Source organism: Podarcis cretensis, assembly GCF_951804945.1.
Source record: "Podarcis cretensis genome assembly, chromosome: 10".
In the NCBI taxonomy this organism is placed as follows: domain Eukaryota; kingdom Metazoa; phylum Chordata; class Lepidosauria; order Squamata; family Lacertidae; genus Podarcis; species Podarcis cretensis.
The window spans coordinates 50,181,667-50,195,000 of NC_137179.1; the positions used below are offsets into that span (position 1 = coordinate 50,181,667).

General features: G+C 41.5%; 1 protein-coding gene and 2 long non-coding RNA genes across 5 annotated transcripts in view; 2 read left to right on the forward strand and 1 right to left on the reverse strand.

Annotated features, from left to right (window-relative positions):
* Nucleotides 1-7,771, forward strand: part of SCAF11 (SR-related CTD associated factor 11) — a 29,247-nt gene extending 21,476 nt beyond the window's left edge. The window contains exons 12-15 of one of the 3 annotated variants that reach the window (XM_079994058.1): nucleotides 1,672-2,015; nucleotides 4,459-4,680; nucleotides 6,375-6,494; nucleotides 7,047-7,771. In XM_079994058.1, the coding sequence (XP_079850184.1) occupies nucleotides 1,672-2,015; nucleotides 4,459-4,680; nucleotides 6,375-6,494; nucleotides 7,047-7,175 (815 nt within the window). In that variant the 3' untranslated portion in view covers nucleotides 7,176-7,771. The remainder of the gene's footprint in view (nucleotides 1-1,671; nucleotides 2,016-4,458; nucleotides 4,681-6,374; nucleotides 6,495-7,046) is intronic. The other 2 variants (XM_079994059.1, XM_079994060.1) reach the window with 2 other exon arrangements.
* Nucleotides 5,959-6,200, forward strand: LOC307226032. The gene is made up of 2 exons (XR_013843274.1): nucleotides 5,959-6,096; nucleotides 6,140-6,200. It is a non-coding gene; the product is annotated as an uncharacterized lncRNA (long non-coding RNA).
* A 147-nt stretch (nucleotides 7,772-7,918) lies between the features above and the next one.
* Nucleotides 7,919-11,837, reverse strand: LOC307226005. The gene is made up of 3 exons (XR_013843238.1): nucleotides 9,565-11,837; nucleotides 9,101-9,502; nucleotides 7,919-9,042 (listed from the first exon to the last, which is right to left on the reverse strand). It is a non-coding gene; the product is annotated as an uncharacterized lncRNA (long non-coding RNA).
* Nucleotides 11,838-13,334: the final 1,497 nt, after the last annotated feature.

Genomic DNA, 13,334 nt, shown 5'->3' on the forward strand with positions numbered 1-13,334 from the left:
CTTTAGCTTCTGTGCAACGGTCCCAACTTAAATAATCACAGCCTTGCTGAAATGGCGAAGCTTTCAAAATGGGGTACGTTCCACTTTCCTGTTCACCCACTATAGCACACATGCTTCTCATTTAATGTTGAATAAAACTTTGATTTTTTTGGTGCCCTTAAAGCTTCAGTACATCTATTCAAAAATCTCTGGTAAATTTTTTTAACTCTTCATGCTATACAGTGGATAATAATGTGGCTGGAATGTATACGCTCAGTACAGCTCTGTGGGAAAGTATTTATGTGGTGCACAAAATAATACTTTTAAGAAAACCCTTTATTGTATGTTAAGTGAATGTCTGTGAGGATTGTATTTGACATATCAGATATCCCTCCATAACTGTTTAGCAAAGTACAGTGGTGCCTCGCAAGACGAAATTAATTCGTTCCGCAAGTTTTTTCTTCTTGCGAGTTTTTCGTCTTGCGAAGCACGGTTTCCCATAGGAATGCACTGAAAATCAATCAATGCGTTCCTATGGAAACCGCCTTCAGACCAGGTCCGGGGACAGTCTGTCCCCCGACCTCTTCTGAAGGCTGCGGGGGGGGGGGGGCAAGGGCTTTTCTTCCCACTGCCAGCCTTCAGAAGGCTGTTCTGAAGGCTGGCGGTGGGAAGAAAAGCCCTTCTCCCCACGTCCCGCCCTGCAAGCTCCGGGGACAGGAGGGCTTCGCTGCCGACCGCCAGCATTTTAAAAGCCCCCGGGACAGCGGAGGTCTTCTGAAGGCAGGCGGTGGGCGAAAGTCTTTGCTCCCCCCCTCCCCGCCTGCCTTCAAAAGCCGTCCGGGATAGCGGAGAAACGCGCTGTGCTTCTCCGCTATCCTGGGAAGGCAGGCGGGGGGGGGGAGCAAAGACTTTCGCCCCCCACCGGCCTTCAGAAGAGGTCCAGGACCTCTTCCCTGCTATCCCGGACCGCTTTTAAAATGCTGGCGGTGGGGAGCAAAGGCTTTCAGCCCCCGCCGGCCTTCCTGGACCTCTTCTGAAGGCCGGAGGGGGGCGAAAGGCTTTGCTCCCCACCGCCAGCATTTAAAAGAGGTCCCCGGAGATTTCCCTATGGGCTTTCTTCTTGCGAAGCAAGCCCATAGGGAAATTCGTCTTGCGGAACGACTCAAAAACGGAAAACTCTTTCGTCTTGCAAGTTTTTCATTTTGCGAGGCGTTCGTCTTGCGAGGCACCACTGTAAACAATGGACTGGATCCTAAGATCTCGAGAGTGCTATTCCACTCATTGAAAGGATGCTCCTGAAAATCAATGAGAGGCGATTTTTCACTGATTGACCATCTCCTGCAGCCTCCTCTGCTTTCTCTTCCTTCCCCCACTTCCTGAAAACTGCTTTAGAGGGCTAGGGAGCTTCTGGAACAGTATGCTAGGTGGCATTGGACTTAGATCCATTCAACTCCGTAGTCCCATATTTTAGCCTATATTGCAGAGACAGCAAAACAAGAGCATATAAAATAACAAGACCATACTACCATGTGTGCTCTTTTTGGGGAGACAGAGAGAGAGAAATCTGGGTTCCAGATTTAAGATGATAATATTACATACCATGTATGGACCGCATGCCTTCCATTGTGCTCTGTTTTTTGTAATGCTTTATGGAACTACATGTTTTCAAAATGGCTTTCCCCCGTCTGATAGATCCAAACTTCAAAGACCAAGCCAGCCAACAAGGCGAAAGTTCTCAACTACCCATAAACGTGCTGCAGCCACAGATGAATGTAATGACACCCGTAAATACGCAACATCAGCAGATGAATATCTTCCCATATCCAATGAGCGTCCCTGGTCCTATTGTGAACATTCAGCACAATCCATTTAGCCTTCCTCCACCGGTGCCCATGCATCTTCATACAGGAGTGCCTCTTGTGCAGGTAGCAGCTTCAGCCAATGTGTCTCAGGGACCACCTCCTCCACCACCACCTCCACCACCATCCCAGCAAGTTAACTATGTTGCTTCCCAACTGGATGGAAAGCCGTTGCAGGTATATCCTTTGGTTGTAAAAAAATAAATAAATGTAGTTTTAAAACTGACTTTTGGAATAGGGTTCAGTTCTTGTTTTATGTAAATTTTATGCATTTGGCTGGAAGTTTTCCTTAAACAATTTAATGCTGCAATTAGATTGACTCGGAAGCCCATTGGTAAGGGGGGGAAATTGGCTTGAATCATTCTTTAGGAAGCCCATGGAAGGAAAATAAGCTGTCCCCTCTTTCACCCTGTACACCATCCACAATTGTTCAGGATGGCCCTCACCTTAAGCCATAAAATATCCCCAGTTAACACTTATCCTTTGTTAGTTAACATTTCTCTTCCGTCATTCTAATGCGGAAAGTATTGCTTTACACATTATTTATACAAAAGGAAGAGAGGAGGAAGAGGAGCTTCAGTTTTTGGCCCTGTTCATGCATACTGTTGTGTGGCTGTCATGCCATGTGATACGCATCTGTAGTGGGATAGGGTGATGGTTTATGAGTTTCCACATGAGCAAGAACTGCTCCTAGGTTAGGTGCCTGCCCTGCTGTGGAAACATAAAACCTTGGTAATCTGCCCAACCCACCTGGTTGCTGGTTACAGACATCGCTGCTTCAGAGCAGAGTCCCCAGCAGTGTGGATACAGTGACTTTGCAACAATGATAATGTATGAATTTGGCCTAGTTCATATTATTTTTAAAAAGCTTGTATGTAGTCTGGTGAATTTGTTTCCCCATTGTGAAAAAAATTCATTGGCGGTAAATTCATACGCAGATGGTTTGAGGAGCGGGGGGAGGACAGCAACAGAAATTGTTCACAAAAAACTAAAATCCGCAGGATAAAAGCCAATCCCATATGTGTGCGTTCACTCAAGTCCTGTTCCAAGAAATACATTTTTGTTGGTGTCTTTATATGGAAGTGATAATCTTCATTGTTAAATTCATTTACATCTCATTTGATATACCCTACTTATAAAAAGGAACATGAGAATATTGGTCATTCTTTGTGTGGTGATCAATTTGTCATTACTTTGAAGAGGTCTGCTTTAGGTTAATATTCCTGGCTTGGGTGGGGTGTCTTTCGCATCATAATCAGAATGTTAATCGGGTTCAATTCCAGAAAGCTTAATCAAATTGAAATAAAACCAACACTGAAACAATGTCTTAATGAAGAGGGAATTGTGGGGTCGGGGTGAAGAGGGACCTCATTGGGAAGCCCTGACTCAGAGAACACCCAGCCTGCACTCCACATCTAAACCTGTTGTAATTCTCCATATCCTTGTGAGACTAGGGTGGGTTAGACTTCCTTCCACAACTGAAGAAAACATTCATGTGAAGTCCAGTGTTTGTTGTTCTTTCATGGTGGATGAATAGTCTGTCTTTGGATGATACGAAGCAGGAGAATGGGGAACCCATATCCCTCGAGATGATGGATGCATCAACCCCAGCTAGCAAGGCCAATGGTCAGGGAAGATGGGAGTTGTAGTCCAGGAACACAGATTAGCCATTCCTGACTATAAAGCAATATGCCTGGGAGGGGAGCTTTTGTCAAGATCTTGCTCGGCTGCCACATCTCTGTTAAATTACAAGTACCTATTCTGAAGTGCTTCTCAGAAAAGGGCCTCTGCATTTGCTCAACAGATAGCACCTTGTGAAATGTTTGCTGCTGTAATTGGCTACTTTTGGAATCTGCTCCCCCTGCTTCTCTCCTGGACGCTTTCTCATTCTTCCATTGCCATTCCCCAAGTATGGTATCTGAAGTGAACCAGAGCAGGATTGCAAATCACTGCTACTGAAGGAAGCAGACTCAAGTGCTTACACTTCTTGTGCACTGCTTGCTCCATATAATAGTTGGGCAGCGCTCATATTTTTATCACAACTGCCTGATCCAAGCGCAAAGCCAGAATGAAGGACTTCCATCTATTACTGGTTGGAATAAAAGTTTGCATTCCTAGGTTTATGGCCGCCTATTCTTCTGTGGATTGCTGTGGTGGTTTCATGGGCCCTCCATCCAGCTGTCAGTAGATCACTGAGAGGCTGCCTTCTCACTGGTTCCTTCTGGTCTTTATACCTGTCCTGGGTGGTGAGCTTTGGCTTCTATCCTAGCTGGCAAATGTATAGGTTTCCTTCTTACATGATGCACAGGAGTTCAGTCTCTCTATCTGCAAACTGTTGTTTTCCCCCCTTTCCAGTCTGCAGAAAAGCCCCTTAGCCTGTGTTTTCACACAAATTGCCATGTTACTAAGACTATTGGGTTGCAGAGAAAGGGGAAATTGTCAGTGTCACATATAGGATGGATTCTGTAGTTACGGCTAGCCTCAGCTGAGCTGAACGATCTCTTTCCACCTATTAACTATCTCTCAGAAATGTTAGAAACACCCAAGAACTAAAGGTTCAGGGCAGGAGCGTTGGATGCAACTAGTTAACATATTAACTTCTGATAACTTTTTAAAACAGGCTATTCCTAGTACTTCCCATGTTGCCAACAACATGAGTACAACCCTCTTGCCTGCTCCAACAGCAGCTGCTCTGGGAAGTGTGGAAACGGTTCAGGGACCAAGTTCTGGTAATGCAACATCGTCAAGTAACATCAAATCCTCTAATGCCGCTGTAAAATTGGCTGAAAGCAAAGTAAGTGTAACGGTGGAAGCCAGCGCAGATAGCTCGAAGAAAGACCAGGCAAGTTCAAAGCCAAGAGCAATGTGCATAATTCTGCAATGCTAAAATTGGAGAGAAATAATTATTTACCCTAAGGAAATGGAGAGGATGTCATATTTCACCTTCCATTTATATCATCTTTTTAGCTTCCTAAGAAATCATAAGGTTTCTTCTGGGGGGGAAATTATAGACTGACCTTGCAAATAAATTCATTCCACCTCATTAGAGATGTCAAATATTTGGAAATGTTGAAGCCGTTGGAAAACTTACCAATTTGAAGGGGGGGGGATACAAAGGGTGTATATATACAATAGTCAAACCTGAACTTATTTACTGTTTTAACAACATAAAACAGATTTTTTTGAAACTTGAAATATAAAACTGTCTTATTTGGTTTTAGATTCAGCTAGGTAGCCATGTTGGTCTGATGCAGTAGAAATATATTTAAAAAAATAAAAAAATGTCCAGTATCACCTTAGGGACCAACTAAATTTGTTCTTGGTATGAGCTTTCATGTGCATGCACACTTCTTCAGATACTATATACAGATACTGAAAAAGTGTGCAGGCACACGAAAGCTCATACCAAGGACAAACTTAGTTGGTTTCTAATGTGCTACTGGACAATTTTTTTATTATATATATATATATATATATATATATATATATATATATATATGTCTTATTTGGCATATCTATGAAATTTAAAAGTATAAACACCTCAGTTTTGTACAAACAAAATTGCAAACATACCCAGTTGTAGTCCACTTTCTTCTGTGGGTCTTGATTAAAGTTCTCTTCTCACCCAGATTATTTCTGTGAGGCTTTTGCTTCTGACCTTTGTATTCCGCATCAAGGCAGGGCAGCAACTTGCTTGTTTTTCAGTTGGTGGCAATTAAAGTAGAGTGTTTCAGGGGAGAGGTGAAAAGATTGACCACAAAGGAGGCACCAGATCAAAAGGACAGGTGAATCTGGATGCTTCTGGTATCTCCATTCTAGACCATAGGTGACCAGAAGAAGGCAAGCAACAATTCACAAGCAACAAGGTCTTGAATACTCCTCTCAGGAAGGTGGTAGCACCCTCTAGGTGCAGAAGTGCCTCTTGGGTTTGATCGTTGTAGACTTTCTCAAGTCGAAAAATAAAATCTTTGAACAATATTTAAAGCTTTTTCAGAGCCCCCCCCATAGCGAAAAGTTTTCCATTGGGTTTTCTTTTTCCTGGCCTTCACATCTATACTTCCCAATCCATACAAGCGCTAGTTATTTTTTGATTAAAAGAGGAACGAAAGATCCAAATGTTGTGAAAGGTTCCTTGCCTGGTTGCTTAAAGGCAGCTGTTATTGGGTGGCTGTTTACAAGCCTTGTAGACAGCTAGCAATGCTTTATTGAACTCACCTATCTGATAATCCTTAGATGAATAAAACTAGAGGTTCCATTGGTTTTGTAGTGTCAATAAAGCTCACTTGTAAATCAAAAGGTAGTATGTTTGCATTGGTACACATGTTAAAAGCAAAAGTAGCCATGTTGGTTCATTAAAAAACAGAAACCCTAAAATCCTTAACTGAGCAATAGTTTTTGGGACCAACCATAGTATCACAAAATTGGGGCAAGCTTTCCTGTTCTTCAGAACTGTTCTTCATCTTAACAGTTATATCAAAAATGCTGGTTTGTGTGCCTTTTTCCTAAGTGTAACACTTTTTATCCTAATTTTTCTAGAAACTGCAAATTCAAGAAAGAGCTGCGCAAGAAGTGAAGCTGGCTATTAAACCTTTCTATCAAAATAAAGATATTACTAAAGAAGAATATAAAGAAATTGTGAGAAAAGCTGTAGATAAAGTAAGTGATACACTATTAATATCAGACAGCATTTAGCATTCTGCATTCTTCTAACCTTGAAACCTGTTGAACAGAGGAGGCAAAGAGGTGAGGCTAAGTGACAGACTTATTGCTCTGGAGAATAGTTCACACGGGTTTGTTAATGGAGGTGAAATAAGTAGTTATAATTTAAGCTAGTCTTCTTGTACAATCTTGAACAATTCTTAGTGAACATGATAATAGGCTATGGAGAGAGTGCGGACTCAATATTTTATTCAGCTTGTAGTGTGTCTCCTGCCCCAACTGAAACCTTTATTACCAGCCTGCTTTTAGAACATAAAAAAATGTTCTTGCTTAACTGATGGCCATTAGCAGTCAGGGTGGAGTTGGGGATATTTTCCTACTCCCCGGGAAACTAGAAAGGCATGATGAAGCTTACTCCCCACCAGATACGCCTTACAAGGGTAGTTTATTGAGATCGTATGTCCCAATAATTATTCACTTTTGGTGTGATATTAAGTGGTATGGTTGGTGCCGGTTAACTTAATGGTTGTGTGTTCTACTTTCATGTAGGTCTGTCATAGCAAAAGTGGGGAAGTTAATTCTGCAAAAGTGGCTAATTTGGTAAAAGCTTATGTGGACAAATACAAACATTCGCGGAAGAAAAATCCAGACGAGGCAGTTTTTGCGGAAAGGAAATGAGCGCAGGCTGGAATATGCCATCGAAATGTCTGCAAAGTGCAATTTTGACATGGACTATTAACTAAAAATAGTGGGTTGAAATATGATTTTGATAAAATTATTTTTCGATATAGTGTATAATGTTTTGTTATAAATAAATATAGATCAATGCTGCAACTTCTTTATCCTTTTTGGAAAGGATATGTAAAGAGAAACTAAAAGGAATAAAGGAGAGTGCCCCTCTTATTAGTAATATACAATTGTGTTGAATGCCACATGTACAGCATTTTGGTTCAAACAGTAGTGTATAAACACAGATGTTTGTCAAAATACAGTGACTTGGACAGATATGTACAATATATGTAAATCAGTCAGGGGAAAAATTCAAGGCAGACTTTTCTTTAATCCTCCTGCCAATGCCCCCCCCCTTCAATTCCAATTAAATAAAGTGTTTTGCCTTGATTTGCAGGCTCAAAATGTGTGTTTAAAAAGCACACTCTTTGTGAGTGGAACAACTCACAAAAAAATCTACAGAAGTAAAATTTGTTGCCCAGAAATTTGGGCATAATTTTCCTATTGTAACACCAAATAAAGGCTATGCTGCTTGTTGTTTTGTGGCTTTTTAGTTCTTGTTTTGAGTTGTTAGATGAAATAAAAGTTCTAAAAGGCATGGTGCAGGCAACCAAAACCACTGCTTCATCCTCAAACTAGTTTTGGGAAATGACCTTTGAGTCGTCCTGTGAGTTTAAAAGATATTCTGTGCTTGATTTTTGTATATGGGCCCTAATTGCCTAACTTCAGTTTTGTCTTTTTATCTCCCATCACCTTGAGGAAAAACGTTCTGCTTGCTATTAGAGGTGGATTATGTAACCAATAGCCTTAGTCAACACTACCTGTGGCATACCACTGTCAATTTTGGTCTACTGTAAGCAGCTGCTTGTAGTAGGCATGAGAAGTAAGAGCCAAATATAACAAAAATTGTGTCATGATGAAGGCTGCATAATAGTTTGCCATGCTCTTTCCATTCTGACCTCCCACTAGTATAATGCATGAGGCCTAGTCTTTTATTTGAGTTGATCTTTAAAGTGTTACACGATGCATGGTGGAGAAGGTAGTGCAATTGCTAGATAGGGCATTAGTAAGCATAATGCACTTCTACCTGAAATGGCTTGGTTGGACTTGGCATTGATTTTTCCAAAGTGTAGAGAAGTTACCACTAGCTCCTTCAACAGAAATGAAGAGTTAAGGAAACTAAAGGGCCTTGGTTTAATAATGCTTTGAAGCAAAGTGCTATTACAGTGCAGTTAATCCTCCCAGGGTTTCATGGTAGCAGCTGTGGTGTGTACCACGTGGCACACAGCTAATGATTCAAACCATTTAGCCATGTGTTCCTGAGAACCTTCCCACTGGTGGCAAACTAAGGAAAACCCAGGGCTGAGTGTGAAAGGAATATGGAGCACAGCTGTGTAAAGTTGGTTCACTTTATTTTTCAGACAAGGACTTGTTTGCCTGTATTTTGTGTGTAACTAAAGATAATATTTATCTTGTGGAATCTTTTTAGTGTGAATATTTCCCCTTCCTTTTTTTAAAAAAAAGTCAAACACTATGCTGTAGAGTTTGTGTTAGACTAGTAGATATTCCAATGATCTTTCAGCCCAGACTGGCTAGCACTTTTTGGAGGAGACAAAAACATCTCCTGTAGCAAATTGTACCCTACCATTTATGTAATCACACCATATGTATTTATGCTTACTACATTCTCTCAATTATTGAAGATGGGGTGGGAGTGCATATCTCTCTGCTGTATACCAGCCTGGTGCAGATGTAACATTGCCTGATATTGGTTGAGCTCAACTTTTGCTTCTCTCCACCTCTTTCCCCCTTCAGACTTGAAGGCTTCCCATTTTGCAGTGCTAATGAGGTTCCATTTGGTATGCACCAAATACATTGCTAAATGTGATTTGCTTCCAACCAGAGATTTGAAACCTCCTTCTAACCATGGCTAACTAACTTGGTGCAGATATAACAATAGCCAGAGTTAGTGCTGGGAAGGAGAAGGAGGGGTAGGGAGGAGGGAAAGTCTGAGCCTGAGGCATTGCCAGCTTTAACAATGGTAGAGAGACTGCACGACGTTATCTGCACTGAGCCATATCGTTCCCTCAGGAACTGTTTTTCTTAAGAGTAACTTCATGGCATGAAGGTTTGATACGCCTTCCACATACTTAGGGAATTTGTTTAATATTTCTGTTCTAATATTTCTGCAGCACAACAGAGGCAGAGTTACGGCGAACCCTGTATTTGCTGTATTTCCAGTCCCAATGAAGAATATTGACTAGTATGTGTTCAGCCTCCATCTGTATTTGCTGTATTTCCAGTCCCAATGAAGAATATTGACTAGTATGTGTTCAGCCTCCATCTGCGTCAGGGCTGATGAACCTGTGGCCCTTCACAGATTGTTGGACTACAAGTCCCATGGCCCCTTAGCATTGGCCATGCTGCCTGGGCCGAACGGGAGTTGTCATCCAATATCTGGAGAGTCACAAGTTCCCCTGCCCTGGTTTACACCAATATTTAAAAACGGCATCTCAAGATATGCAGGCCTTTAAATTATGTGTTCAAAAATGCCAAGCATCACCTATATAGGTATTCTGATCCCACAAGATCAGAATGGGATTGGACTAGATGACCCAACCCAACAATTATGTGATTCTAAGAAAGTACTCATCAGTTGGATTAGGCACTGTATGCGCAGATGGGTGTTGTGTGGCTTAGAGTATATCCCGTGGCTGGATGAGCAACTGGAACCATAGCTCTGATTGTTGTGTTAGTGCTCTAAGCATTTATGGTGCCAGTCACTTGGTTGACTGCAGGCAAACTGACTGCATCTGGCCTCGCCCACCCACCAGTGACTGGTGTGCCGATGCTGAAATGAAGTGCTACTTACCCCCTGGTGTGAAGCGCATGTATAACTGGAATGGCCTGCTGATTCTGTTGCTCTGGGAAAATCAGCCGGGCTTGCTTTCATCTGAAGACACTTGAGAAAACATGTGCTCTTAGATACACAGGCACTTCTTTGGTACATTAAGGCTGCAGTCCTACTCACACTTACAGGGGAGTAAGGCCCATTGAACTAATTCAGAAAGAGCTCGAGTGGAGATGCGTAGGGGTCAGCCTTCAAGAGAGAGTTCTGTAGGCCTGTAGCTGCTGACTGATATCTTGTTAATCTCTTGGTGTTGTTGTTTTTCAAGAGTTTCAATAATGCAGAAGCAAACCCAAGGGACTGAAATTACTGTGAGAAAATTGGTAAGATTAGAACATCATGAAATTGTATTAAGGGGGAGCAGCAGGTGCACTGAGCACTCCATCCAGTCTTTCCGTGTGCATGTGGCTTAAATATGTCTTTTTCTTTTCTTTTTTTACAAAAATACAAAAATAAAATTAAAAAAACAAAACAAATCAGGAGCACAGTGGCTGATTTAAGTCCAGGCTGTGTGATGTCTGTAGCATAAGGCTGGAATAAAAGTCTACTGAAACAATATTCTAAAGAGTTTTATGTAGTTCAGAATATTTTCTAATAAATTCTTTTGACTAAGTGGAAGGAGTCTGGCTCTTTTTAACCTGTGTTGGTATTTCCCAGTTATTTCCCAACACTTTCCTGGTATCAATGTCAAGCTGACCATTTGGTAGTTACCTGGGTCATCTTTTCCCTGCTTTTCAAATATGCAGACAATGTTTGACTGCCTCCAGTCTGCATGGTCAAATATAGACAGAGGCTCTGATACTACACCTGCAAACTTACGGGCAGCTCCTCATGCCCTGGAGATTTGAGTTCATTTAAAGTAGCTAGGTGTTCCCTTACTACCTCTTTGCCTATCTTGGGCTGGAGCTGCCTCCTTAGATAATTTATTCTGTTATGACCAGGTTGGGCATCACTTTTCTTTTGGGTGAAGACAGAGGCAAAGTAGGTGTTGAGCAATTGTATATTGTTCCTTTGTAATTTCCCCTTCCATTTATTGCACATGCCCTTAAATCTCAGCTCATCTGTAAGCTTTTTATGCAGCTACTGTACACTGGTTTCTATAGATGCCTCCCACTTTTCTTTCTTGTTAGAATTGTCCGCATTTGTGCTTTCAATATTTCACCTTTAAGATTAAACTCCCATCCATCTTGGACTCCCTTCTCTTGCGTGTTTCTGATCACAGGATCTCCATGGGTTCTCACCCAGTGGATCCTCAAGCTGTTTTCTAATCAGTCCTCTTCAAGTCCAGAGTACATGGTGATCAGGCTGGGTGATCCTCTGTAATATAGCTGCTAAAAAGTCTCATTCTGTTGGCTGTCTCTAGCTGAAAGTGCTTAAACCTGAGCAGCAATTAATAGGTGTATGGAGAGAATTTTTTTATTGCTACTGTTGTTTCCCAATTCAACATGCTTCCTAACATATGTTCACACAGGTGCTTACGCTGCCTTCTGTGGAAAAGTTATTTCAGCTTCTACAACTTGTATATTGTATAGCCTCACTTATATAATGCTGGCTTTCAGCTTCTAAGCATATACACACACACAAACACAAACACAAACACGTTGAACGAGCTTAAAAAAAGTGGTGTGGAAATTGTCTAATCTTTTGAAATATCCTAAGAATAATTAAGTATGTGCAGCAATAAAAGGCTTTAGATATACTTTTGCCTTCTCTTCACAACTTTCTTCATGGGTTATAGCATAACAGTTTACATTACACTTTGAAGTAAAATATATTTTATTAAGTACCCTTCTGAAGATTCAGGAATTTAGTTGCTGAGGTGTGACTTCAGACAGAAATAATACTCTATAAAGTTCCGCCTGCCATATACAATCTTTGCAAAGCAAGACAAGTGTCTAAAATGTATTATTCAGTAAGAGTAAAATACAAGTGGTAACTTGGAGGAAATGGAACATATTTTAAGCATTGATTGGGCTGGTACGAACTGCTCTGCGATATAAGTTTGTGTACAATACACTGTTCTCTAGTTGAAAATAATGTCATGTCCAGGTTCCACTTTTAAATTCACTTCAACAGATATAAAAGAAAAATTACATATTCTTTAGAACAGAGGTTTGCAAACTGAATTCATGGTTGAATACAGATGACACACCTTATCACACTGAAATTTTTTTTAAATTGCATTTTTAGTGCTTTTGTTTCTTGTATTTTCTTGTATTCCAATTTGAATTCTATGCAATTACAATGGCTACGGCAGCCAGCCAGAGAAATCATTATGTCCTCCCCCCCCCCCCCCAATTTTCAAGTGGTTCATGAGGGGGAAAGCTCAGGGGCCACTCCTTTAGGAAATAGAATTAAAAGGGTGCTCACCAATAACAGATTACTGGGTGGGGTGGTGGTGGTTATTGGATGCTCTGCTAAAAGAACAGTGTGCCTTACATTGTGACAACACATCACAACTTTGGCCTACCTGAAGGTTAGCTGAGCAATACTGACACACAGGAATTGAACTGCCTGCATCAGAAATGAGTGTTTTAGGACTGCTGTACTGCAGAGAGGCAAGGGTAAATACCAACGTTGAGTTGAGGCTACAGGGAAAGCTGCTTAACTCGGCCTCATGCAGAGTCCACTGGCAGAGTTCACAATAGTTTCCCTCCTCAACTCCTAGGATTTCCCATGCATCTTCCACTTATGTCTCACAGCAAACAAGAAAGTACAATTTTAATGGTGGGGCGGTGGGGGAAGGTGAGGTTTGTTGCACAATACCTCCCACCCAACTGTAGCTGCAAAACCTGCATTTGCCAGTATGTGACTGAATCTTACCTGGAAACAGTTGACAGTCTGGAAGCACCCTAAATAAGAGGCATATGCAGCGTGGAGTTTTGATGACAACGTCGCTTGGAAGCTGCATGCATGGGGAGCTGCGCTCCTGCAATGAACACTCACAGGGAAACACTCCAGTTGCTGAGAGGGACTGACATAGCAGCAGAAAAGCCCCTTTCAAAAGCCATATAAATAAGGGAGAGCAAAATTAGAGAAGGAACATGGATCAAAACATCACACATATCGGGAAAGAAGAGTGGAAAGGAAATAAGGTACTGGCAGTTAGAAAAGTCTGGATAATAGTGTTGAAGCTCGGATAGCAGCAGTTCTTGAAAGTTGGGAAATAAAAGTTGAAAGATACAAAAGTAAGTGCTAAA